The sequence below is a fragment of the Lissotriton helveticus genome, chromosome 5_1 (genome assembly GCF_964261635.1).
Source record: "Lissotriton helveticus chromosome 5_1, aLisHel1.1, whole genome shotgun sequence".
NCBI classification, from domain to species: Eukaryota; Metazoa; Chordata; class Amphibia; order Caudata; family Salamandridae; genus Lissotriton; species Lissotriton helveticus.
The window spans coordinates 2,134,866,532-2,134,891,116 of record NC_136065.1 but is presented as its reverse complement, the minus strand read 5'-3'; the positions used below and the strand labels follow the sequence as shown (position 1 = coordinate 2,134,891,116).

Genomic DNA, 24,585 nt, shown 5'->3' with positions numbered 1-24,585 from the left:
AAGGTGGCTAAACTGAGAGCATCGTGACAAGCGGATATCGCGTTCAGAAAGACCATTCTCAGGATCAAGAGGCTTAGTGGGCAACTGTTTAGTGGCTCAAAATGGGCACATATTAAAAATATAAGAACCAGATTAAAGTCCCACTATGGCATTAGAAAGGGCTTTGGTGGAAACATATGTTTAAAAAACCTCTTCACAACAAGTGAGTTGAAAAAAGAAGGCTGATAAAATTCTGTAAAAATGCTGAAAGAGCTGGCAAATATCCTGTAAAAGTGCCCAGTGGAAGGTCTTGCTGGGCCAAATATAAAACAAATAACAGTTTGGCCTGTAATGGTTCCATCTGACATTTGCCATACAAAGCCATTAACTTGTCCCAAGTGGTCAGCATACATGAACTTTGCGGAAGGGGACCTAGATGCCAGGATGCTATCTACGACCTCGGGAGGGAGATTAAATGGAATCAACTGACGCTGTTCAATCTTCACGAATGGAGGCACAGGATGCAGACCTGACTGCAAGACCCTACCCTGCTGCTGCGACAGACGATCCTTCCGAAGCTGCAGCTTGATCAGAGGACAGATGGTCATGCTAGATCAATCCAGAGACACTTGGATTGCTTGGACTCGGCCGATCCTGATCTTTTTGAGAACTCGAGGCAGAGAAGGAAATGAATACAGGAGTCCTGAGCAAAACTGAAGGCAGAATGTCTGTTTGAAAAAAAACCTTCTTGAGAACTCAAGGGGGCAACAGTGTTGGTATTACATCGTCTCAGCTTTGCCTTAAATATCTAGTCAGGGTTCTCCCCATTGCTGGAAGATGCCCTGCACCACCTCCGGATGTAGTTGCTATTCATGAACCGCTAAGAAGAGGCGGCTGAGTTTGTCTGCCCTGGAATTTAGAGATCACATTAGTTGGTGCACAACCTCAGAAATGCCAGATAATGCACTGTATCTAGGATGCCTCAGATGAACAGGAGCGTCTATGATGAGGCAAGGGTGACTTTGGCGTGTTAATGCACACGTTACTTACCTCCGGTAACAATATATTTGAAAGAAACATTAGTAGTGATAGATTCCTTACCTTAGAATTACCCCCAGGCGTCAGACTGGATACGAAAAGTTTTTTGTCAGCAGTACCCCTGCGCGTTGGTAGGAGTCTTCGCGTGGCTCTGCATGCGTCATTGGCGCCGGGATGACGTCACTGGAGCTCGTTAGACAAGCCCACGCACGCTGATGTCAGTTCTGTACACGACTTTCCGCGCCAAGAACGCAGAGCCAACTGACCACTGGTGCCAAAAAACTAGGGCCCTGAAAGGGGTGACCTTAACCCTAGAAATCATTTCGCAGAACGGGGAAGATGGGTTGGGCGGTAAGGAATCTATCACTACTAATGTTTTTTACAGATATATTGTTACCGAAGGTAAGTAAATTGTGCATCAGAAAGAAACACGTAGTGATAGATTCCTTACCTTAGAATAGATATCCCAGCAATACCAACTCCGGTGGTGGGTCTGCGAACCAAGATCACACCAGAAAGTCCTGGGGACAGAACGGCCAAAGAAGCGGTCTCTCCGGACTGGACTGTCCAGGCAGTAATGCTTGGTAAACGTGTGCAGCGAAGCCCACGTAGCTGCCTGACAGATGTCATGCAAGGGAACTCCCCTTCCCAAAGCAGTAGTGGCTTCCGTCGCTCTGGTAGAATGGCGCTTAGCCTCACCGGAGGCTCCTTTTTAGCCAAAGAATAACAAGCCTTAATGCACAGAACGACCCACCGAGAGGTGGTCCGCTTGTGCACGGTCCGGCCTTTCTTGGCGCCCACGTAGCCAACAAAGAGCTGGTCATTCCCCGGAGTGTTGTGTGCGGTTCAGATAGAAAGAGAGCGCACGTTTTGGGTCCAGACGGTGGAGCCTCTCTTCCTCTTTTGAGGAAAGCGGAGGCGGGAAGAAGGTGGGCAAAGTGATGGTCTGCCCGATGTGAAAGGCAGTGGCAACCTTTGGCAGAAAAGATGGACGACTCCGCAGAACAACTTTGTCTGGATGGGCTCAGAGAAATGGAGGCTTAGAAGAAAGAGCCTGGAGCTCACACACTCTTCTGGCAGAGGTGATGGCCACCAGGAAAGCAGTCTTTAAAGCGAGATGACAAAGAGGACAGTTGTGAAGTGGTTCAAAGGGAGCACACATCAAATAAGTTAGAACGAGGTTCAAGTCCCACTGGGGCATTATGAAAGGAACAGGAGGGAAAGGATGAGCAATGCCTTTCAGGAATCTATTTACAACAGGGGACTTGGAAAGGGAAGGCTGATCTGGAAGTCATAAAAAGGCTGAAATGGCAGAGAGATAGCCCTTTGGATGTGTCCAAAGCAGAGCCCTGCTGGGCTAAAGCAAGTAGAAAGATGAGGACCTCTGAAAGAGTGGCAGAAAGGGGATCCACAGCCTTTGCTGTGCACCATGCCACAAATGTATTCCACCTGCAGGCGTACACCGTTTTAGTTGAGGGACGCCTGGCTGCCAAGATGACATCACAAACTTCGGGAGGCAGGTCAAAAGACATCAACTGCCGCCGCTCAATCTCCACGCAAGGAGGTGGACGCTGGACAGGTTCGGGTGGAGGACCCTCCCCTGCTGCTGCGACAGAAGATCTTCTTGAAGAGGCAGATGGAGCGGGGGATCAAACACCATGCTGAGTAGCTCGGGATACCATACTCGTCAAGCCCAGTCCGGAGCCACAAGAATGACTTGGGCCTGGTCGCTCTTGATCTTCCTCGGCACTCTGGGTAGAAGTGGTATAGGCGGAAAGGCGTATAGTATACCGCAACTCCATTCGCGACGAAAAGCATCGCCCAGCGAGTGCTGCCTTGGAAATTCCAACGTGCAGAACTGATGACATTGCGTGTTCCCTTCGGTGGCAAATAGATCTAAATAAGGCTCGCTCCACTGCTGAAAGAGACCGTCCGAGTTCAGATGCCATTCGTGATCCATTAAGCACCGGCGGCTGAGTTAGTCCGCCCTGGCGTTCAGAGAACCTGCCAGGTGTTGAACCACCAGGAACTGCCCTGATGTTCCAGCCATGTCCAGAGGCGCAGAGCTTCTTAACATAGGGTCCACGATCGCACCCGCCCTGTTTGTTGCAGTACCACATGGCGGTGGTGTTGTCTGTGAACACCTGCACTACTCTCCACATGACAGAGGGAAGGAATGCCTTTAGTGCAAGTCGGATCGCCCGAAGCTCCAGAATGTTGATATGGAGTCGGGACTCCGCTGGAGACGAGAGGCCTCTAATCTCCACCTCTCCCACGTGGTCACCCCATCCCAGGAGGGACGCGTCCGTCACTACCGTGTGCTCCGGTTGTGGAAGGGAGAGGGATCTGCCAATGACCCAATCACGATTTGTGAGCCACCACTGCAATTGTCGTGCAGTGCCCTCCGAGATCTGGACTTGATCGGACTGGTTGTCCTGATGCTGTGCCCACTGGAACTTCAGGTCCCACTGCAGAGCCCGCATATGCCATCTGGCATGATCCACCAGCAGGATGCAGGAGGCCATCAGGCCCAATAGCCGAAGGGTCATCCTGACCGAATCCCGGGATAGAGGCTGAAAGATCGGAATCATAGCCTGAATACCCTGGACTCGCTGCTCGGGAGGAGAAACCCGAAACTGTGCCGAGTCCAGAACTGCTTCGATTAAGAGGAGCCTCTGAGAGGGAATCAGGTGCGACTTCCGCACATAGATGGAAAACCCCAGCAAATGGAGGAGGTCGGCCGTAGTCTGGAGGTGGAAGACGACTGTCTGGGACGAGCCCGCCTTCAACAACCATTCGTCGAGATAATGGAAGACTGGAACCCCTAATCTGTGCAGATGAGCTGCGACCACCGCCATCACTTTTGTGAACACCCGAGGGGCACTGGTAAGGCCGAAGGGGAGCACGGTAAACTGAAAATGCTCATGGCCAACCTTGAACCGCAGGTAACACCTGTGGGCCGGCAGGACGGGGATGTGGAAATAAGCATCCTGCATGTCCAACGCTACAATCCAGTCTCCAGGGTCAAGAGCAGATAAGACCTGAGCAAGCGTCAACATCTTGAACTTCTCCTTCTGGAGGAAGCCGTTTACGTCCTTGAGGTCCAAGACAGGTCGCAGGCCCTTGTCCTTCTTGGGGACCAGAAAGTAGTGGGAATAGCAACCAAGACCTACTTCTGGCCCAGGAACACGCTCAATGGCCCCCTTGGCCAAGAGGGCCGTGAATTCCTGTTGAAGAAGCGAAAGATGGTCCTTCAACATGCGGTGGTACCGAGGTGGCATGGCTGGAGGGGTAGTCTCGGAGGGGTAGTCTCGAAGGGGAGGGAGTAGCCCCTTCGGACTATCTGCAGCACCCACTTGTCCGAAGTGATGTTGCGCCAGTGGGGGAGATGATGGCGTATTCTGCCGTCCACTGGCATTTGATGGGCCTGAAAGGTCAGACTAGGAAGGCTTTGTAGTGGATGTTGTGGGGGTGGACTGACCCGCCCGCTGGCCCCCAGAACTGCCGCCCACTGGCTTTTGATGGGCCTGAAAGGTTAGACTAGAAAGGCTTTGTAGTGGATGTTGTGGGGGTGGACTGACCCCGCCCGCTGGCCCCCAGAACTGCCTCGGCGGTTCCCACGTCCGTGGCCGCGCTGAGGTTGTTGCTGCACCGGCCTGTGGCTCTGGAATGAACGTGTTGGGGCACCCCTTCCGTGGCAGGTGTCTAGGCCACTGGCATCCCCCAAATCCTTTGCCCAGTCTGGGTCATCACCGCACTGTTGTGTCAGAGGGTCCTCAGAGCCCTCCCAGTCCTCCCCTTCCTGCGATGCTGTGAAACAGGCTGAAAGTGAGGAGGATGGACATAGGGGTAGAAAGGCCCCTGGTTTCTGTATTCCTTGTACTACCTCCTACAGTGCCCGAGGGTGTTGGATTGATGTAGTCCAACTCATGAGTGATTAATAAACTTGTTATTTGATATTCCAGCTTCTGTGCCAATCTCTATTTTGTTGGTTTAAGGACCAGAGGACACATAAGGGTGAGCCCCTGCATCGATGGGCCCATAAAAAGGCTAATTTCCACACAGGGAGGACCTGTCACTCCGGGGCACGTGCCGACGGCGGCGCTGGGGTCGGAACCACAGGCGTCAGAAGGGCAGGACCTCCAGTCGGGCTTGAGAGGCCGGAAGGCGCATCGGCGGGGTCAGACGGCCCAAAGACTCGGGCCATGGCAGCAAGAAACTCTTGCACCTGTGCAGGCATCGCCGACGGACAAGGAAAAGGTGGGTAGGCTGGAGCCTCAGGGGTGAAACCAAACGCACCGTCAGCCGCATTGCACAAAGGAAGTCGAAGAGCGACGGCGCTTTTCTTCTTGGAATGCTTTGACTTACCTGACCCCGAGTGCGAAGACTTAGAACCAGAGGAACAATGGTGACGGCTCCGCGACCGGTCCCTCGACCTCCCACAGGACTGGGACCTTGAGCGGTGCGGAGCGACTGCCGGGCTTACAGCAACTTTTGGGACCGCTCCCGCAAAGACTTGGAGTCGTGGTCGCGCCCCAGGCAGTAGAGAGACACACAGTGTGGGTCCGTCACAGACATCATACGGTGACAGTCCCCACAGTTTTTAAAGCCGGTCATCCCTACGAAACCAGGAGTCGATCAACTCAAAGAAATGAGGTAAAAGGCTTTGAAAAAACTCAGTCAAAAAATTGACTGGGGTACTTGCTCTTCCTGGATCTGCGCTTACTGGCACGGAACAAGAAAGAACTGACGTCAGGGTGCGTGGGAGCGTCAAAGTAGCTCCAGCGACATCACGGCGCCAACGACACACGCGGAGATGCACGACAACGCCTTTCGTCGCGCAGGGGTACTGCTGACGAAAAACTTTCCGGATCCAGTCTGATGCCTGGGGGTAATTCTAAGGTAAGTAATCTATCACTACGTGTTTCTTTCAGATAGGAACCTTAAGGCAGTAAAAAAGTTTGTAATCATCTGGAGGAGGTCTACGACTGCTTGGGTGAACGCGGGCCCATCATCAACAGTCAGACCTGTGGTGAAACATCCAATCTCTAACGGTGTGCTGCAACCACAGTCATCACTTTGGTGAACACCTGAGGGGCACCAATGAGGTCAAAAGTGAGCACTGCAAAAAGAAAATTCTCCTGGCCCACTGAGAACCGCAAAAAACACCTGATGGCCTAAAGGATGGGAATATGGAAATAAGCATCCTGCAGGTCCAACACTACCATCCAGTCTCCAGGATGCAGGGCATACAGAATCTGAGCCAATGTGAACATCTTGAAATTGTCCTTTCACATAAAGGTGTTAAGAGGGTAAAGGTCCAAGATCGGCACAAGGTAATAGCAGGAGTAAAACTCAGTTCCTGCCTCAGAGTCCGGAACAGTCTTTACGACCATGTGGTCTTCCTTCAGTCGCTCTGATATAGGTGGGAGGTGCAGCCTTATAGAAAGAAATGGGAGGGTGTAGCCCTGATGCACAATTTGGAGGACCCATTTGTTGGAAAAACCACTGTGACATTCTTGGAGGAAGTAAAGGATCCTGCCTCCTAAAGAGTGATTGTGTGCCGGGAAGGACACATTGCAGTTGCTTTGAAGATATGGGTGCGGGAGGGGCAGTGGACTGAGCTGCACATTGTCCATTATGGGGTGGGCACTTTCTTTGGGAGCTGCGGCCTCACCCTGAAAGAGGTGAGTAGTATGCTGTGCCGGAAGCGGTGTCTGACGTGGTATTAAATTCCCCTGGCCTATCCCCAAAATGGAAGAAATTATCTGGGAAACTGTCAAACAGGTATAGAAAGACCTGGGCTGTGGTATCACTCTTTGAATTGTGCTAGGGCAGAATCTGCTTTCTAACATAGGAGGTGAGCGCCATCAAATGTAGTATTCATTAAGGATGCCTGAACACCTCCGGAGATGCCCGTAGACCTCATCCAAGCATGCAGCTGTATCACCACACTCATGACAACAGACTGACCTTAGTAATAGGTTGTGTCGAAGCCACAGCGGATAACAAATTTAGTCACAACAATTCCATCCTGCATTGTTAGGATTAAAGACACCCGCAGATGCTCTGGGACCACCAGTAAGGTCTGACCTACCATGTCCCTTAAGGCAAGAGTGTAGCAGCCAAAAAGGCAGGTGGCATTCAGTGAGCGCAGGACAACGCTGGTACAAGAAAACATGCAGTTGCCATATGTTTCCATCCATTCTGATTCACGGTTAGGTGAGGTCCAACAAGATATCTGCAGCGAGTACGCCGAGCCTCATCCGATGCCGGGTAGGAGTTCTGTACACTCATCCGGTACAGAATACGTACCCGGCATCAGATGAGGCTCAGCGTACTCGCTGCAGATATCTCGTTTTATCCGGACAACCATATACTGTGGGTCTTTGCTTACTGGCCATAAAAGAACGGATTTGCTACTGTTATAGAATATACGATTCCCGATACAACCTTGAAGAGTGATCCTGAAACATAGTCGAACCATTGACCAACCGGGTCGGAATTATAACCGGCAGAGAGGCGTGCAATATTTACACAGAGAACCGAACAGCCCTGAAGAAGTCTAAGGGTAATCCCCAACGATGAAACACGTGTTGGCTGGATGTTCCTTTCTTCTAAACTAAGACAAAGAAAGGACTACAAGAGGCATTATTTTTTGTTTGCACTTGGCTCTAAAAAATTATTATGATGTACCCTCATTGAATACCCAAGCGTGTGCATTGGACAAGCTATAGATTAACTGACAGGATGTTTTGGTCCTACTTTATTGGGGGGTCTATGGTGTTTTCCCTCACCTTTGCACCGTGATATTACTGATAACAGGTCACATTACGCTTATCAGACAGGCGCCAATTATCCTGTGCTAATAACACCCCGGCATTTGCAATATATTTAAAAGTATGGAACTTTACTTTCAACCTGCAGTGCCAATTACGGGGTCAAATGTTTTTTGTAATGGAGTATCAAACCGTAAATACTTGGAAGGTAAACAGAGTGCTTGTTTTCACTTTAGGACACTTTTAGAATCACCTTTCCCAATTGAGTGGTTGCCTTTCAGGGATTAAAACACAGGTTCTTTCACCAGCTTCTGGACTACTTCTAGCAGATAAAGCCCCTGGTAATAAGTGGACTTTTTGGAATGCAGATTGAGAAGACTGAAGCTTCAAAGCATAATCTTTTACGCAATATTTAGCACCCACTTATGTTTGTGATCTAACGTCCTACTATCAGTTGGTATATTATGTTTCCCACTACTTAAAGTGGTTGATAGAGTTAGAGAAAAATAAGCCATTAAATTGCAATAGAAGGGTGCTGCCCTGATGCAGCGGACGATGATGACCTACTCTGCCTCTGATCAGCTGTCGGTACTCAAAGGGTATTTTCAGATAATCAAACATTTACATTTCCTTCCAATGGCTCGTTGCAGCTTTTCTGGCTCTGTTCCCTATTCTACATCACTACATCTTTCAAGGTGTCTGCTTCAGCCTTTATTTGATACATCTCATTACATTTCTTCCAGAACAATAGTTACAAATTGATGTGCTCACAGCTTTATGATCCCACAGAAAAGGTTTCAGACAGATTTGGTGAGTACTGCTGAACTGTACAAGCAAATAGGAATTCATTCACAGAAATCCTAAGTCCCAACATTGGCTGTGTCCTTAGTCAACTTGTTAATATTGGGATGCAGGCACAGTCAACATTCTCATGGCCATCATCAGGACAAACAGCTGATAGCAACTGCACATGGAATTGTGTTCTAAATGAGGGCCAGACCTGTGCAGTTCTGCCAGTATTGGTTGCTGCTTGGGGAGTTAAGCAGTTATGGTCTAAAATTCAGATAAATGCAGAGCTTGAGATGAGAACTGTAGCAAAATGTGACGGTTACGCTAGGAGGACACTGTGGCTTGTAAAATGGAGGCCTATCTATAGAATGCAACAATAGCGAAAATATTTATGAAGCGAAAACCCGTGTCCGTTCCAAAGATCATATGTGGGGTAAGTGTAGAATTGTTATCCATATAGGCAATCGCCAAAAAAGAGAATCAGGCGGTGAGGCATGCAGAACTATCCATCCCCAGATACATGCAATTCTGCATGACCAGAAGTATCTTGCGGAGGTTGTGTTGGGTGATAGTTGATATGCTACTTCATTAGTCAAACCCCTGAGGTACAAAAGCTTTTAGAAGTGATAGACCACCTATGTTAGCAACTGTACAGTTGTCACAAACAACTGCGTATCTGGCTTTTTGTGATGAACTTTAGTATAAAAGGTGGAGCATTCCTTCCCAAACAGAGTCTGAATATGACCAAACAAGACTACATGCACACCCTTTTGCTCGTTCAATCTATGCTAAGTGACATCTCAGTGAAATCTCACAGTCCTTTGCAGAGGTAGGCTGCTAATTAGCAAAGTCTGGCCAGCTTCCTTTTGGCAGTTGTCCGCACAGTTCAGATGAGTTTAATATCTCACTGGTTAGAGGAGGCAGACCTGGAAGCAGAAGTCAGCCTGGGACCAGGGTTCAATTCCCGGCTCAGCGGGGTCTTGAGTCCTAAAATGTCCATGGACTCGACAATTCTAGCTCCGGTGCCTACTCGAATCACGGGTTCAAAATTTGCGACTCTGGGCAATATCTTGCTTAATCTCCACAACGGCCCCTCGAGGCGGGATGCATGGCTTTCACCTTGCGGATACCCTGCCGGGGTTATCTCACAGGGGAATACCAGGACGGGTTCCCTAAGCAAGCGCTTAGAAACCGCTCGGTGATTTGCGCTATATAAATTCCTGTACATTTACATATCAGATAATAGAAAAACAGTATGACATTGGATTCTTCACATTCTCACAATTGAGAATAATTGTGAAGGGAACGGACCTATAGAGACACGAAAAGCAGACAAGGCTATTGATCGCCAAAGACTAAGGCCCCTTAGAGAGCGCCAAAGGCTAAGGCTTTATCACTAGATGACGAAGAGTTGTGAAACTGAGGCCATGTTGTCTGTGTCAATCAATAGCATTTCTCCTCCACGCATATGAAGGAAAACTAAGGGTTAAGAATATGGCCTAGCTAGATGCATACTGGTGTAGCTTGATAGGACACACATCATAAATCACAAGAGACTTTCAAGACAAGCTCTCTCAGATTAAGAGATTGTGATCTCTTTGGAAGTTAGCCTTGCCGAATGAGCCTTCGGACAAGATAAGGTTATCTTCACCATGCTTGTAGCATTATTGATGGTTCCCGATTGTTAGACAGAGGAATCTGAGGAACGTTTATGTGAAATCTCAAAAGCAGGACAATAGATGGACAGGAAATGAGGAGTCTGAGGTCCCTGGAACAACCTTGCTGCAATGACATTTACATTATGAATTTGCTATTTTGTATCTTTCAGTGCAAGGACATGTCCTTCAAGAAGAACTGCTACACCTGCCCTAGTATCCAGTTTAGGACAAATGAATTGTATTGGTGGTGATGGGCCTCTTATTACCCAGCTGTCAAGGTTCCTCCTTTTGTCATGTGACCACACAGGGCTGCCACAGTCCGAAAGAAGGGTTACTTACCTGTAACTGCAGATCTCCAGCCTTGGTATCTCTCACAGATTTACATGCTTGGATCATTCCCTGTCGATTACAGGGAATGATTCAAGCATATGAATTTAAGCATGCCATAATGCTGAAGAACTTTGTATGATGGAAATACATGAGGAGAACTCAGTGTGAATAATGGAATCTCCACTAGTCCAAAATTCCAGATATTTTAAGGGGGTGCCAGAAAGCACTGTTGAAGCAGATGTCCTCAATATATTCAGAAGACTACTAATCCTCCTGTGGGGGTGACTGGGGTTCGGCTAAATAAGATGTTTGCGATATACCAATCCAATAAAAAGTGGTACTGTTGAACAAGCTACTGGCCTTCACTAACACTCTTTCTGGTGGATACTCTAGCTAACCACAGGATTCCTCAACTTTAGAATATATCCTGGTGCCAGACTGAATTTGTTTTCAGCAAGACTTCCTGTGCACCAGAAGGTGACACCCTATGGCTCTGTGGTGATTTCTTAACAACACAAAAGTGACAAAGCAGAGCTGTATAAAAGCACCACCGCTGTGCACAGATGTCAGCTTCTTAATCCTCCTCCTTCCGCGCTCTCAGACGTGGAACACTTCTGCTGCAGGTGAAATTGGGCCTAAATCTGACTTGGGACCTTTTATAATGACTAGGAGTCCACTCTACAGAAGAGGGAGGTGGGAATGCAGTGAGGAATGTGCGGTTAGAGTTTCACCAGAAGGAGTGTTACTGGAGAGAAGTATCATGTTCTTCTGATGGATACTTGTAACTAGAGATTCCTTACCATTACAATAGATACCACAGCAGTGCTTCCCAAAGGTGTATGGTCTGCTGACTGGGCTTAGAATAGGAAGCCTTCTAGGACCAAGTGGGCAAAATGGCTCTCCTGTCGGACCGAACTGTCAGGGCAGTAGCATTTTGTGAAATTGTGCACTGATGCCCATGTCGGAGTCTGGCTCACGCAGTGACCCAGCAGTCCCCTTGCCAATGTCCTCGTAGTGGCCTGGTGGAAAAAGCCTGCATGCCTTCTGGTGGTTCCTTCATAGCCAGCATGTAACAGACTTTTATGCAGAGGACTAACTACCTGGACAGTCCTTTAATGTACCGTCTTGCATTTCTTGTCCCCAGTGAACCCTAAAAAGAGCTGACCATCCAAACAGTGGCCTCTAATATGGTTAATGTAGAAGAACAATAGTTACTTACCTGTAATCTGTGGTTCTCCAGTATCGGTGTCTTTCATAGATTCACATGCCTGAATCATTCTCCGTCGTCGGAGTGGGAGTCCCACGGTACATAAAAAAGCAATAAAATGCTATAATAACATAGGTAAAAACCAGTAATACCCAACCAGGAAGTAAAGTAGCCAAAGCTACAGGAGAAAAAACTTCCACACTTATGACTATCCTAGTCATTTTGTTAGTCCAAACTGCAGCCAATCAGGCGACAGCACCCATCCGAAGGTTCTCCCCAGAGGCTCAGGCTCTCAGATTTTCTCGCAAGGAGTGAAGGTAAACCAATGTAGCCTAAAAGCCTCTGAGGGGAGGTGGGCGGGTTGCATGTGAATCTATGAAAGACACCAATCCTGGAGAACCACAGATTACAGGTAAGTAACTATTGTTCTTCTCCAGTATTAGGGGTGTCTTTCATAGATTCACATGCCTGAATCAGAGTAGCTAGCAGTACATCCGTGCTAGGCAGACGCCAATTGTAGTCAAGCTTGTCAGCATATATGGCATATCACAGTGCAAACTGAAAATACACATATCATTTTAAGCATAGCAGAGTGCAATCCTGCAAGCATGTGTAACAATAGAATATAGGAAGCGTCTGACAGCAGTAAAAGGAGGTCGGAAACAGAGGCTCACCTTAGTTGAAAAGATTCCGTAGCACTGCTCGACCCACAGAAGTATCAGCTTCGCTGGTTGCCTCCAGACAATAATGTCTGGTAAATGTATGGCGACTGGACCAAGTAGCCGCCCTGCAGATCTGCTGAAGGGGAACTCCAGCAAATAAAGCTAAGATGACGACATTGCTCTTGTAGAGTGCGCTCTAGGAGCTGCTTGCAACGGTCGTCCTGCTCGTGCATGGCAAAAGGCAATGGCAGAAGATATCCATCCTGCAATAGTCTCTTCAGAAACTGCCTGCCCCCTACGAATTGAACCGTAGGTGATGAATAGTTGGTCAGAACTGCGCAAAGCGGATGTTCTCTGCAGATAAAATTTAAGACACCTTTTAACGTCCAGCGTATGCAACGCTCTTTCCGCCGGTGTTTGCGGGTTAGGAAAGAATGGCTTTAGAATTATTGGTTCGTTGAGGTGAAAATCCGAAGGCACTTTGGAGATATACTTCGGATTAGTGCGGAGCATTACAGAGTCACTTGTAAACTGCAGGAAAGGATGGTGAACAGTGAAAGCCTGGATATCACTGACTCTCCTGGAGGACGTTAAAGCCAGCAGTAATGATACCTTCCACAAGAGATATTTCAGGTCTGCCTTGTGGATGGGTTCGAATGGGTGACGCATGAGTTGTGCCAGGACCACATTTAGATGCCACGCCGGAGGTGGACGGCGTACTGGAGGGAACATTCTAAAGAGGCCCTTAAAGAATTGTTGTATAATCCTCGCAGAATAAAGGGAATTGGTCCCATCCTGTCGATACCTTGAGATCGCAGCCAGAAAGACCTTCAAGGTTGCGTGAGACAAGCCTGATCTTGCTAATTGCAATAAGAAAGGCAGAATCTCCTCCGTCTTTGCTGAAAAAGGGTGAACCCCGGTTGAGCGACACCAGATGCAAAAACGCTTCCATTTCAGACTGTATGTCTTTATGGTAGCGGGCGCCCTTGCCTTGGCCAGAACCTCTTTGCAGTCTTCCGGGATGTTTAGGTGGGCGAACTCACGGTACTCAGGCGCCAGGCCTCTAATCTCAATGATGTTGGATCCGGATGGTAAACCTGTCCGTTCTGAATGCAGAGTAAGTTCGGGATTGGATTCAGCTGAATCAGTTCGCACTCCGACAGCAGAAGGAGCTCTGTAAACCAATACTGGCGTGGCCATCTGGGAGCAATTAGAATCAGTCGGCATGGTTCCCTCTTCATTTTCCGCAGGACCTTGGGAACTAGTGGAATTGGTGGAAAAGCGTACGCATATGTCAGAGACCAATCTATCGAAAACGCATTCCCCTGAGAGTTCTTTTGGGGATGCCAGCTTGCGAAGAATTGGCATTTGCTGTTGGTCTCTGTCGCAAATAGGTCTAGGTTTGGTCGACCCCACAGGTGAAAGATGCGCTCCACTGTCTGCTGATGCAGTTCCCACTCGTGAGTGGAGACCGTCATCCTGCTGAGTGCGTCGGCCAGGACGTTCTCTGTTCCCGGAACATGCACTGCTTGAAGATTTATGTTGTGCTTTAAAGCCCATGCCCATAGGTCTTGTGCTTCTTGGGACAGGAGAAGTGATTGTGTTCCTCCCTGCTTGTTGACGTATTGCATGCTTGTTGTGTTGTCTGTTCTCACCAACACATTGGCATCCTGAATTATTGCACAAAACGCCTTGAGTGCAAGAAAAATGGCTCTCAGTTCCAGACGGTTGATGTGCCACCGTCTTTGTTGAGCAGTCCACTTGCCTCTGATTGTGAGACCTTGGAGATACGCTCCCCAGCCCTCGAGAGATGCATCTGTAGTGATGGTAAGGCTTGGTGCCTCTTGAAGGAATGCGCATCCCTGCTGGAGATGTCGCTTTTGTGTCCACCAGAGGAGAGAATTCCGCATGAGCGGTGTGATCCTGATGAGATCTTTGAAGGTGCCGGAGACCTGTTCTTCCTGAAGCGGTCTCATCCTGATGCGGCAGTTTGGTATTAATGGGATGCAAGAAGATATCATCCCCAGAAAAGACTTGTACAGTCGAACTGAAACTAATCTTCTTGATAGAAGATTCTGGGCCATGTGTTTGATCTTCATTTGCCTTTGCTCCGAGACAAAGGCTTGGAGCTTTTGGGTGTCCAATGTTGCTCCTAAGAAAGCTCGTCTTTGAGAAGGTTTCATTTGGGATTTGTCGAGGTTGACAGACAGACCCAGAGACTGAAACAGGTGTAGACACTGTTGTAGATGATAATGTGCAAGCTCGCGAGAACTGGCCTTTATAAGGCAATTGTCTAAATATGGGAACGTTTGAATTCCCTCCAGCTGGAGGTGCGCCGCCACCGGGGCCAAAACTTTCGTAAATACTCTTGGCGCTGACCGTAGTCCGAAAGGTAGGACTTTGAATTGGTAATCCCTGCCAGCCACCCTGAAGCGTAGGAATTTCCTGCGGCGAGGTAGAATGGGGATATGGAAATATGCATCTTGGAGATCTAAGGTGACCATGAAATCTCCCGCTGCCAAAAGATGTAATATTTCCTGAAGCGATAACATCCTGAATGTTAACTTCTTTAAATACTTATTTAGAGCGCGAAGATCTAGGATCGGGCACCACTCACCGTATTTCTTCTTTATTAGGAAAAATATGGAGTAAAACCACATGCCCCTCATCTTCTGAGGTACGCTCTCGATCGCTCCTTTTTGAATCGTCAATTTGATTTGGGCAAACAGCTCCTTCAGGTGAGCTGATGGTGGTCCTTTCGGTGGGACATTTGGAGGAAATTTCTCGAATTCTAGGGCATGGCCCCTAGCCACGATCTCCAGGACCCATTTGTCTGACGTTATCGACAGCCAATTTGAGTAAAATTTTGATATTCGTCCTCTAATTTTTTCTCGAGAGTGGGGCTGTGGTGGTGGCAGGTGAAATGTCTCATTGGCGCTTATCCTTTCCACGGTAATTTGTCTTTCCCCTGTTTTGGGTATAAGTAGACTTTCTCTGGCCATAAGACTGGTAGCGCTGAGTGTGAAAGCGCTGATGGCCCCGTCTGTAGGAGGATTGCTGGTTATATCCACCTCTGTTGGAAGACGATCCCCGTCCTCTCGCTCCTCGAAAGGGCGGCTTGCGGAATTGTAGGCTGCCCAAGGATTTCGCAGTTTCCGTATCCTTTTTAATCGTCTGCAAGGCTTCCTCCACTTGGGGGCCAAACAGATATTCACCATAATATGGCATGCCCAATACCTTATTCTGGACCTCTTGTCTGAAGGAAGTGGACCGTAGCCACCCCTGCCTACGGAGGACCGCAGCACCCGCTAGTTGTCGAAAGCCAGTTGAGGCTACATCAACTGCTGAATCAATAATCTCTTCTGAGATTCTTTGGCCTTCTTGTAGGATCTTCAGCGCCTCAGCCTTGGAAGGTTCAGGAAGGAGGTCAATGAACGGTGCGATGTCCGACCACATCTGTCGGTCATATCTTCCCAAGATGGTCAATGAATTAGCCGCTCGAACAGTCGTAGCCGCCATGGTGGAGACGCGCTTCCCAATAGAATCTAGGCGTTTGTCATCTCTGTCCGGCGGAGTTGTAACAGGAAAGGAAGAATTTCTAGCCCTCTTTTGTGCTGCTTGGACAATTACAGAGTCAAGCTTAGGCTGTCCAATAAGACACGCAGGTGATTTGTCCGGTGCCCTGTACTTTTTCTCCATCCGTGGCAGGAATGGAGGAATGGACGCCGGGGTTGCCATGACCTTAATCCCCTCCTGCCAAATAAAGTCAATGATGGGTATAGACTTGATCTGTTTTCTGGGCTGGTCTTTAAAATCATATAGAAAACAGTCTTGTTCCATGTGTTCCATATTAATATGAAAGCGTTTAGTAGCACGCTCCATCAAAAGGTGGAAACTGCCCACGTCCACCGACGGTGAAATTGAGACAGTCTGAGGTGAAGGAGAAGGAGTTTGCACCTGGTATTCATCCCACTCCGACTCATCCTGTAACTCTCCTTCTTCTCTTTGATCATCTTCATCCGAAGACTGAACATCCACAGGCTGATTGTGTGGTGGAGGTGAAGAAGGATTTGCTGGTTGAGAAACTGGCAGAGGCGCTTCAGTAGCCGGAGTAACAGGCACCGAGCCTGTAGATTCAGATGGTGGAAACCTTCTATAATAATCATCCAACATATATTGTAAGTTGGTAAGTAAAGCAACTGGCACTTGCGAGACAGGGACTCTGTCTACAGGAGACGCCATACGTACAGGTGATTGTATATACTCCTGTTCTTCTTCTTGATATTTTATATTTAACTCAGAAGGACTAGTGGCTGCTCCGAATGTCCTTTGAACCACTTCATCCTCACTGTCAGAGTCTAAAAGCTGGTCCGGAACCTGCGACGGCGACTTCTGAGGTGAAATATGTAGGGGTGAGAGCTGGAAAGCTGTTTTGGTGTCAAGAACACCGTAGACGGTGACCAGACTTGCAACGCAGTGCAAGATGACAATTGCGGCGTCCACGGTGCGTCCACCGTTGCCGATGAGGCACACGTCAATGGTTCTGTCGTCGACGGCATAGACTTCGTCGACGAAACAGGCTTCGTCGACGGCACAGGCTTCGTCGACGGTATGGACTTCGTCGACGAAAAGGACTTAGTCGACAGAACGAGCTTCGTCGACGGTACAGGCTTCGTCGACGGTAAAGGCTTCGTCGATGGTAAAGGCTTCGTCGACGTATTGGGCTTCGTCGACGCCTTCGTTGACGGTGGCAACTTCGTCGACGGTGCGGAGCTCGCCGACGAGCCCGTCGACGGTATCTTCTTCGTCAACGGTAGAGCTTTCAGAGGAGTCGACGACGAGGCGTCGACGACGGCCGTCGACGACGATAGAGGTCTAACAGAAACATAGACCATAGTTGGTGAAGAAGCTGCCATCGACATTATCATCTGGGGCTTGGGAGATGAGAATGTCACCGTCGACGTAGAGTCGACGGAGGTCTTCGTCGACGATGAGACAGAAGATGGCGTTGTCGATGATAAAGAAACAGTCTGAGGTGAAATTTTGTCAACTGTCTTAGGCAATCTTTTGGTGGACGGTTTTTGAGGTGCAGAAGAGCCCTCCATATCCTTGCCTGTGGGATTAGCCTTAGAAGTGGAAGGCTTGTCAGATACCTTAGAAGGTTGATGTTTTTTAACAACCTTAGCTCCAGGAGATGGCAATACCTCAGACACAGGCCTCTTTCTAGACGCTGAAGTGGAACCAGATTCTATACTGCCAACCTCAGACACAGGATTATCAGAATCCTTAAGCTTTTGTAGCCACAAAAGCAACCGACCCTCTCTGTCTCAGAGTTTTCTGAGGAAAAGTCCTGCAGATCTTACAGTCCTTGACTTGGTGATCTGGGTACAGGCAATAAATACATTTCTTGTGGGGGTCCTCTTTAAAAAGCCGAAGCTTACCCCAAGAATCACAGGCTCTAAACAGAGATTTCTTTGTAGACATCCTTGAAAAGATCCAAAAGGAAGAAAGAGAAGAAAACGGAGCAGAGCTCAGGGAGACTCCCTTCACACGACGTGCGGTAGAAAATCTGAGAGCCTGAGCCTCTGGGGAGAACCTTCTGGTGGGTGCTAGCGCCTGATTGGCTGTATTTTGGACTATACAAAATGACTAGGATAGTCGTAAGTGTGGAAGTTTTTTCTACTGTAGCTTTTGCTACTTTACTTCCTGGTTTCTTTTTATTGGTATTTACTATGTATTTATAGCATATTATTGCTTGTTTATGTACCGTGGGACTCCCACTCCGACGACGGGGAATGATTCAGGCATGTGAATCTATGAAAGACACCCCTAATACTGGAGAAGTATATATATGTATTTTCTATATGCTCCGGGATCCCGCACATAGGCGGGGATTAATCATAGATTATGACTATTAATGAGTATCCCCTGGATGAGAACGAGGCTGCCTGATGTTTAAAACATATAATAAGGCTCAGAGGCGAAAAAACAGACAACTGCAGGTGCCACCACATATGTGTGCCAAATCTCAAAGCACAATAAAACAACATCAATAGGTGAGAGACCTCCTTGACTGCCCAAGGTTGAGAGAAGATGGTTAGGCTCACAGGACCTGGGCGGAGATCAAGGGATGGAGGGGCTAAGGTGTCAAACACGGAGGCTTCTGATCTTATGCGAAAATGCAAGGCTGATAATGCCATCCAACAGTTTGGATATCACATATGCAGGTCTGATGGGTTCAGCAACATCAAAGAACAATGTATGTTCTCTGTATATCCCCCACTCTGGTATTTCAGTGGCAATGACACCATTCCTAAAACACATTGCATGCTCCTTTTAACCATAACAAATTATAATATGAGAAAAAGAAGAGCAAAGCTCACGGGTACCTCAAACTTCTGTGCTTCCAGTCGCAGTTTCTCGATGTTCTGCTCAATCTCGGGCAGCTTTTGATCCACACTGGCGGCGTCTCCCATCTGGGGATTTTTACTGTACACATCCTTCATCTTCGTCAAGGCATCTCTGTACAGGACAGAGGCACAATCAAAAGCAGGACTGGTACTCTCAGAAGACTGTTTCAAACACTCACTTGGTCCCCAGAAACCAGTGGAAACTGACCTCAGGTACACTTACAGCCCAAACTCTGCCAGTACTGCCCTAGGTATGGAACTAGTGAATGCATGGATTCATTAGGTAAAACATTATAATCTCTGAATTCATGGGATGGAGTCTAACAGCCTAATAAGGGAAGTAGTGCGGAGTAAACTTAAAACAAGAGAGGGTTTGAGCATTCCATGGGTGGGATCAAACACTCAATCATTGTTATTTTCCCAGACAATGGCTCATGAAGCCTGGACAAAGATGCTGCACAATCAGAGCAACGTGCTTCTGAAAAGCATACCTAGTCATGGTGCTTTCAAATTAATTGGACAAGCCCTCACAGTGCGCCGGTGTAGGAGCATGGCACAGTGAAAGCACTGGGTATCAGTACAAAGCAGAGCCGGTAGAGTCCCCTTACCGCTGATCCAGCTCTTTCTGTAGGTCTTTGTTCAGCTCGTCCACTTTCTGTTGCAGTTTCTTCCTTCTTTGCTCTGGCGGGAGGTTGCTGAAGTCTTCGGGGCTTGTACCCTTCAGAGGAAAATATTCATCACAAAACAGAACACCTTGCTGGGTGAGAAAAACTAGAGACCAGACAGCATGCAGGAGAGTCTGCAAGAAACAAGGCTCAAGCGTGAATGAAATATTTACATTACTTGATTTGCTTAGGCTTTAAATAACCTCGCAGTCCTTTATGTCCCAAACAAAAGTGTGACCACAAGCAAATACCACAAGAATATCTTCTAGTGGCAGCGGGGTCAGGGTGAGAAGCTCTAAAAAAATAAACTACATCTGTTAAACCATTCTTCTGCTACTGGTCTACATGCAATGGAACAGTGGAGGAGGGTCTGTAGACAAATAGACCTCTTTGTAGGGATACTACTGAGCAAGTTTAACACTCAGTCCTTACTTCAGTAGATCAAGCATCCCACCAGGTACATGGATCCTGTCACACTGTCTTCCAGACCACTCGAGTAACTCATCTCAAGTGGCCACGTCTCGCTGCCGATTGGGAATGCAGTCTGTGATGGACTAAGGCTGTATTCAGTGGCAGGTAGCACATATTTAGATGAACCTGCAAACCTTTTCTATCTTCATTACACACAAACACTTTACATTTGATGAGCATGGCCCTAATACGCTCACTGATGTCTAGGTAACCTTGATAGACTCAACCCTAGCTGAAAAGATAATGCTTGACTTACAGGGCATGTTGTGGGAAGAGAGAGGAGGCTGAACACTTTCTGCCCTCATGAAATACAGAGGTAATCTACACTACCCGCCTTGAATTGGCGAAGCATGCTCACACTGAGCGTGTTGTGTCAAGGAGCTATAACATCTGACAAACACATCCTTGAGCTTGTATTACAGCGTCAAAATCAACTGCACTTTAAAATTAAACATATGCTCTGATGAAACAAATATCTATGGTTCCATTGTCCAAAATATAAACTCATGAACATTTCAGCTTCTTCTACTGTTCAAGCGTTTAATCTGAGGGCTGACGCCTAGCCGAGGTCAGGAAGTGAGTTTCAGGTTATAATCATGTGTTAGTAGCTCATTATAGGAACATTTATTTTCTGATTTTGCAAGCAATGTTTGATCATTGGAGATAACCTTTGTAAGATCAGTTACTAGAAAAAAAGCTGTGTTCTAGTCATCTATACTTGTTGCATGAATATTCAAAGTTAATTGATTAAGAAACATTTAGTTGCAGATAAATAAAACAAAAACAGTAAATTAATTATAGGGCCTGTGTTGCTTGTGTCAGGTCACACGTAGAAACAGACACATAAAGGTGACACAAAAACACACATGGTGGTGAATCACAACACAAGTGGTTCATGCTGCAACAGGGCTTACCAGCTTCAGAGAAAGCTTCATGGAAAATTGTAGAGAACAGGGGAAAAAAAGAGAAAAAAACAAGAGCACATGAGTAGACAATGAACTTTCAAAGGTCTGATCCCCTGGTGACAACTGAAACATCCTTTTCACAAACTTGACAACAATAAGAATGAAAAGCGAAGAGATCTGTGCCAAAGTTCACAAGCCCAGCCCAGTCTTGCTGCAAATCTGCCTAAGTCCTTCCTGAGCACTGTGATCTTGGTGCACAAATAGAGAGTATAGAACAGCTTCCCCTTGGTAGGAGTAAAGAAGCTAGCCACCCTTCGAATGCCCGTGAGAGGAAGGCAACAGAATATGCCAGAATCAATGGAGAATCATAGAACGAGTGAAATGGGCCACCTGAAGGCTCTGATAGTTAGGCAGTTACTGGAGGAATGCTGCTGCCTCCATCACCTCAAGTTCCTTCTGCCCCTTTATCTGGGATTCTCCTCAGTACGAGGTCCTACAAGTCACTCTACATTTTGATTACACAGAGATAGATAGATAGATAGATAGATAGACAGATAGATAGATAAGATAGATTACGCCACTCTAGTATTAGTTGCTGCCTAAACATGGTCGGGTTAGAGCCTCATGCTTATACCGTGGTTGGTATTCAAGATTCCCGTCTCACTGCACTTAGCAAACCACCAGTCCCCTGGCTCTTTCAACATTTTAAAGCGTTTTGTTCTTATACATTCTTTGTTTATCTTTTTTACTGTAAAATTGTTCCTTCTGTTCCTTTGTTGGAGGTACAATACTTTTATCAAATAATTAAGGGGTAAATTTGGTCTCTCCTGCGTACAGAATTATCTCCAGTCATGTGTACTACTTCTACAATGGCCAATGTCTACCTCTACCAATGACTACCTCTACCATGCACTGTAGAACAAACATGGAGCCCTATCGGAGCCAGGAGAGGTTTTCAACTCCAACTGAAATGGTCGAAGCCCAACAGGGAAACTCAAGAACTACAGGGAGCCTTTGGCAATGAGGCTATCGGAAAGAGGGTCATTGAGGGATCCATTTGACGTATATATTACTCTGCTGACTTCATTTGCTGTACCGTTAAAGATGTGTTTAGGCCCCTTCACTAAGCCTGGTTGTGTGAGTTACGATTGCAGAACTCAGGGCTTCTCTCCATGTCACAGTTCTTTTTTAAAAGGCTTTGATACTGGTAATTTAATATCTCGCTAATCAATACTTTTTTAAATGTGAGATATTGAAATAAATGGACACAACCAGGTCTCCACAGGTGGCTAAATTGCAGTGTACTTCCCTTAAAGCATTATCAGACCAAAGTAGTGGTGGTAAGTGCACCCCCGCCCTTGTTTCACTGTTGGTTCTGATACTCAGTGCAGCGAAAGCCAGATTGTTCTACTCAGAGGAGGACAAGGTTTATATACTACACAAATGAGAATGTTAGTGCTGTTAAAAACATGTATCTGTCATCATCTTTTATCAAAAGGTAGAGGGAGGCTTGAGTGCTCTGGAGACTTGGTGTCTGAGAACGCCACTTTAGCACCCCAAGCACATCACCTTCTGCACTTTAAGAACAGTTACTCGAGATGTCTTACTAGTGCCATTCGTTTTAAGCAACGCAGCAGACCCCGGGGTTCCTGACCAGTAGGAAAAGAAACTCCTCACTTACCTGCAACAGTAGTTTTGCCACCTAGGATAATTCTAGATTGTCATCTTGTTCATTATTGTTCTATCTGGTGGCTGACCCAGACATGTTCTTTGTCAAATATAATTTAAGTTGTACTTTGGATTTCTGCCATAGGAGATTGTATGACTCATAATTCCATCCAATGTAAGCCAACATGCCAACCCACCATAATCACTCTGTTCTCTGTTGGTGACCCTGTGGGGTGATCATATAATTGTTCCTACTCTTCTGCCTCTCTGCTACTCCGCCTCTCTGAGAATGTAGGAGGAACACATGTGAATATTGGACAGGCTTCTCCAACTAATAGTTAGCGAGCTACTGATAGCTCTACTTACAGGTAGTAAGTAGCTCACGTGTCCAGCTCAGCCTACTAAATTAGAAGCTTTTGCTTGAAAAATATATGTTTACTTATATTGTGTATTCAAGACGACAATTAGTGTATTTTCAGAACTCATAAGCTGATGTCTGGAGGAAAATGGTCGGTTTCCAAAATATTTAAATCTTAGTAATAGTATGTTCTTGTTGCCAGTGCCATTGAAGCTATAGCTATTATGTTCTATCTATGTAAAGGCCTTCCAAACTGACCAATCCTTGTCCATTATTGCTGGCTATCCTGCCTGATGCACTGAGGTCATCACGGCTAATAATCTTGAATGATGTGGCTACTAATATAATCTTGCCTGGTGTGGTCACTGTCAGTAGCTGGGGAGGCTTGTCATTGATGGTTGGAGTCTCCTGATCTAGAGCAGCCTCAATCAGTAGAACCTTTGTATCCGTCTTCGATCTTGAACCCGGCATACATTGGCAGAGTGCGCATTGATTATACAGTATTAGTCTTCAGAAGAAGGATCCAAAGAGCGAGTTGTAGCAATAAATATGCCTTCAAGTGGTTTGCCATTCTACTGCTTTCTGGCATGACACCCAGACTGAGGGCTTGTAACAGTGGGCACTGAAGGCCATGTGTCTGCACTGTGAGTGTCACTATGTATGCTAATGAAGGACAATCTCCTGGTGTCATGGTTTGCCATTCTACTGCTTTCTGGCATGGCACCCAGACTGGGGGCTTGTAACAGTGGGCACTGAAGACCCTGTGTCTGCACTGTAAGTGTCACTATGTATGCTAATGAAGGACAATCTCCTGGTGTCATGGTTTGCCATTCTACTGCTTTCTGGCATGGCACCCAGACTGGGGGCTTGTAACAGTGTGCACTGAAGACCATGTGTCTGCACTCTGTCACTATGTATGCTAATGAAGGACCATCTCCTGGTGTCATGGTTATGCTTGTTAGGGCTTTCCTGCTAAATATACTCCTCGATCCACCGAGCACTTGAACACGTTGGGCCTGATTTAGATCTCGGTGGACGGGTTACTCCGCCACAAGAGTTCGGGATATTCCGTCCGCTGAAATATAAATCCCATTATATCCTATGTGATGTACATTTCGGCGGACAGGATATTCGTCACCGTTGTGATGGAGTAACCCGTCCATGGAGATCTAAGTCAGGTCCTTAGTCACGGTCCTCCTTATTGAAGGTGACGCATGGGAAACAAAGAATTGCTGTACTGTCTGATCAGTTTTTTTATCAGCCTCTTCTAATATGCAACATGTGTGAAGCGGTTAGATTTTCAACGAAAGTAGGCAGTTGAATTTTCAAATTATGAACGACCGCCACTACTTTCCTTTAAAAAAAATGCATGTGCTCTCAGGAAAGCTCAGGCGACTGTAGAAATCCGTCTTTAACGTTATATGTTTTAAGGTGGCCTTCCTTCGGCATAGCTCCAAAGGAGCTAACACTGGCCTGCTGTAGACCGTGACGGAGGTGGGAGGCATTCTCTCTTAGACCTTCCAGAATAACATGTGCAACAAGGACAGTGAGGAGCCTCACATGCAAGCGGAAGAGTCTGTAAACTCTATCCTGACTGCTGTCTAAGTTGAATGGTAATACAGGAACTTCACAGTATATCGCGCAATCACTTTTCTCTTCTGGACAA

The 24,585-nt window shown here is 47.1% G+C and overlaps 1 protein-coding gene across 17 annotated transcripts in view; it reads right to left on the bottom strand.

Moving 5' to 3' along the window:
- FNBP1 (formin binding protein 1) overlaps positions 1-24,585 on the bottom strand; it is an 878,539-nt gene that overhangs the window by 107,497 nt on the left and 746,457 nt on the right. For 9 of the 17 annotated variants that reach the window (XM_078646220.1, XM_078646221.1, XM_078646225.1 and 6 more), the window contains 3 exons: positions 20,903-20,917; positions 19,461-19,570; positions 18,832-18,964 (listed from right to left, as the gene is read on the bottom strand). In XM_078646220.1, coding sequence (XP_078502346.1) covers positions 18,832-18,964; positions 19,461-19,570; positions 20,903-20,917 — 258 coding nt within the window. The remainder of the gene's footprint in view (positions 1-18,831; positions 18,965-19,460; positions 19,571-20,902; positions 20,918-24,585) is intronic. The other 8 variants (XM_078646222.1, XM_078646223.1, XM_078646227.1 and 5 more) reach the window with 1 other exon arrangement.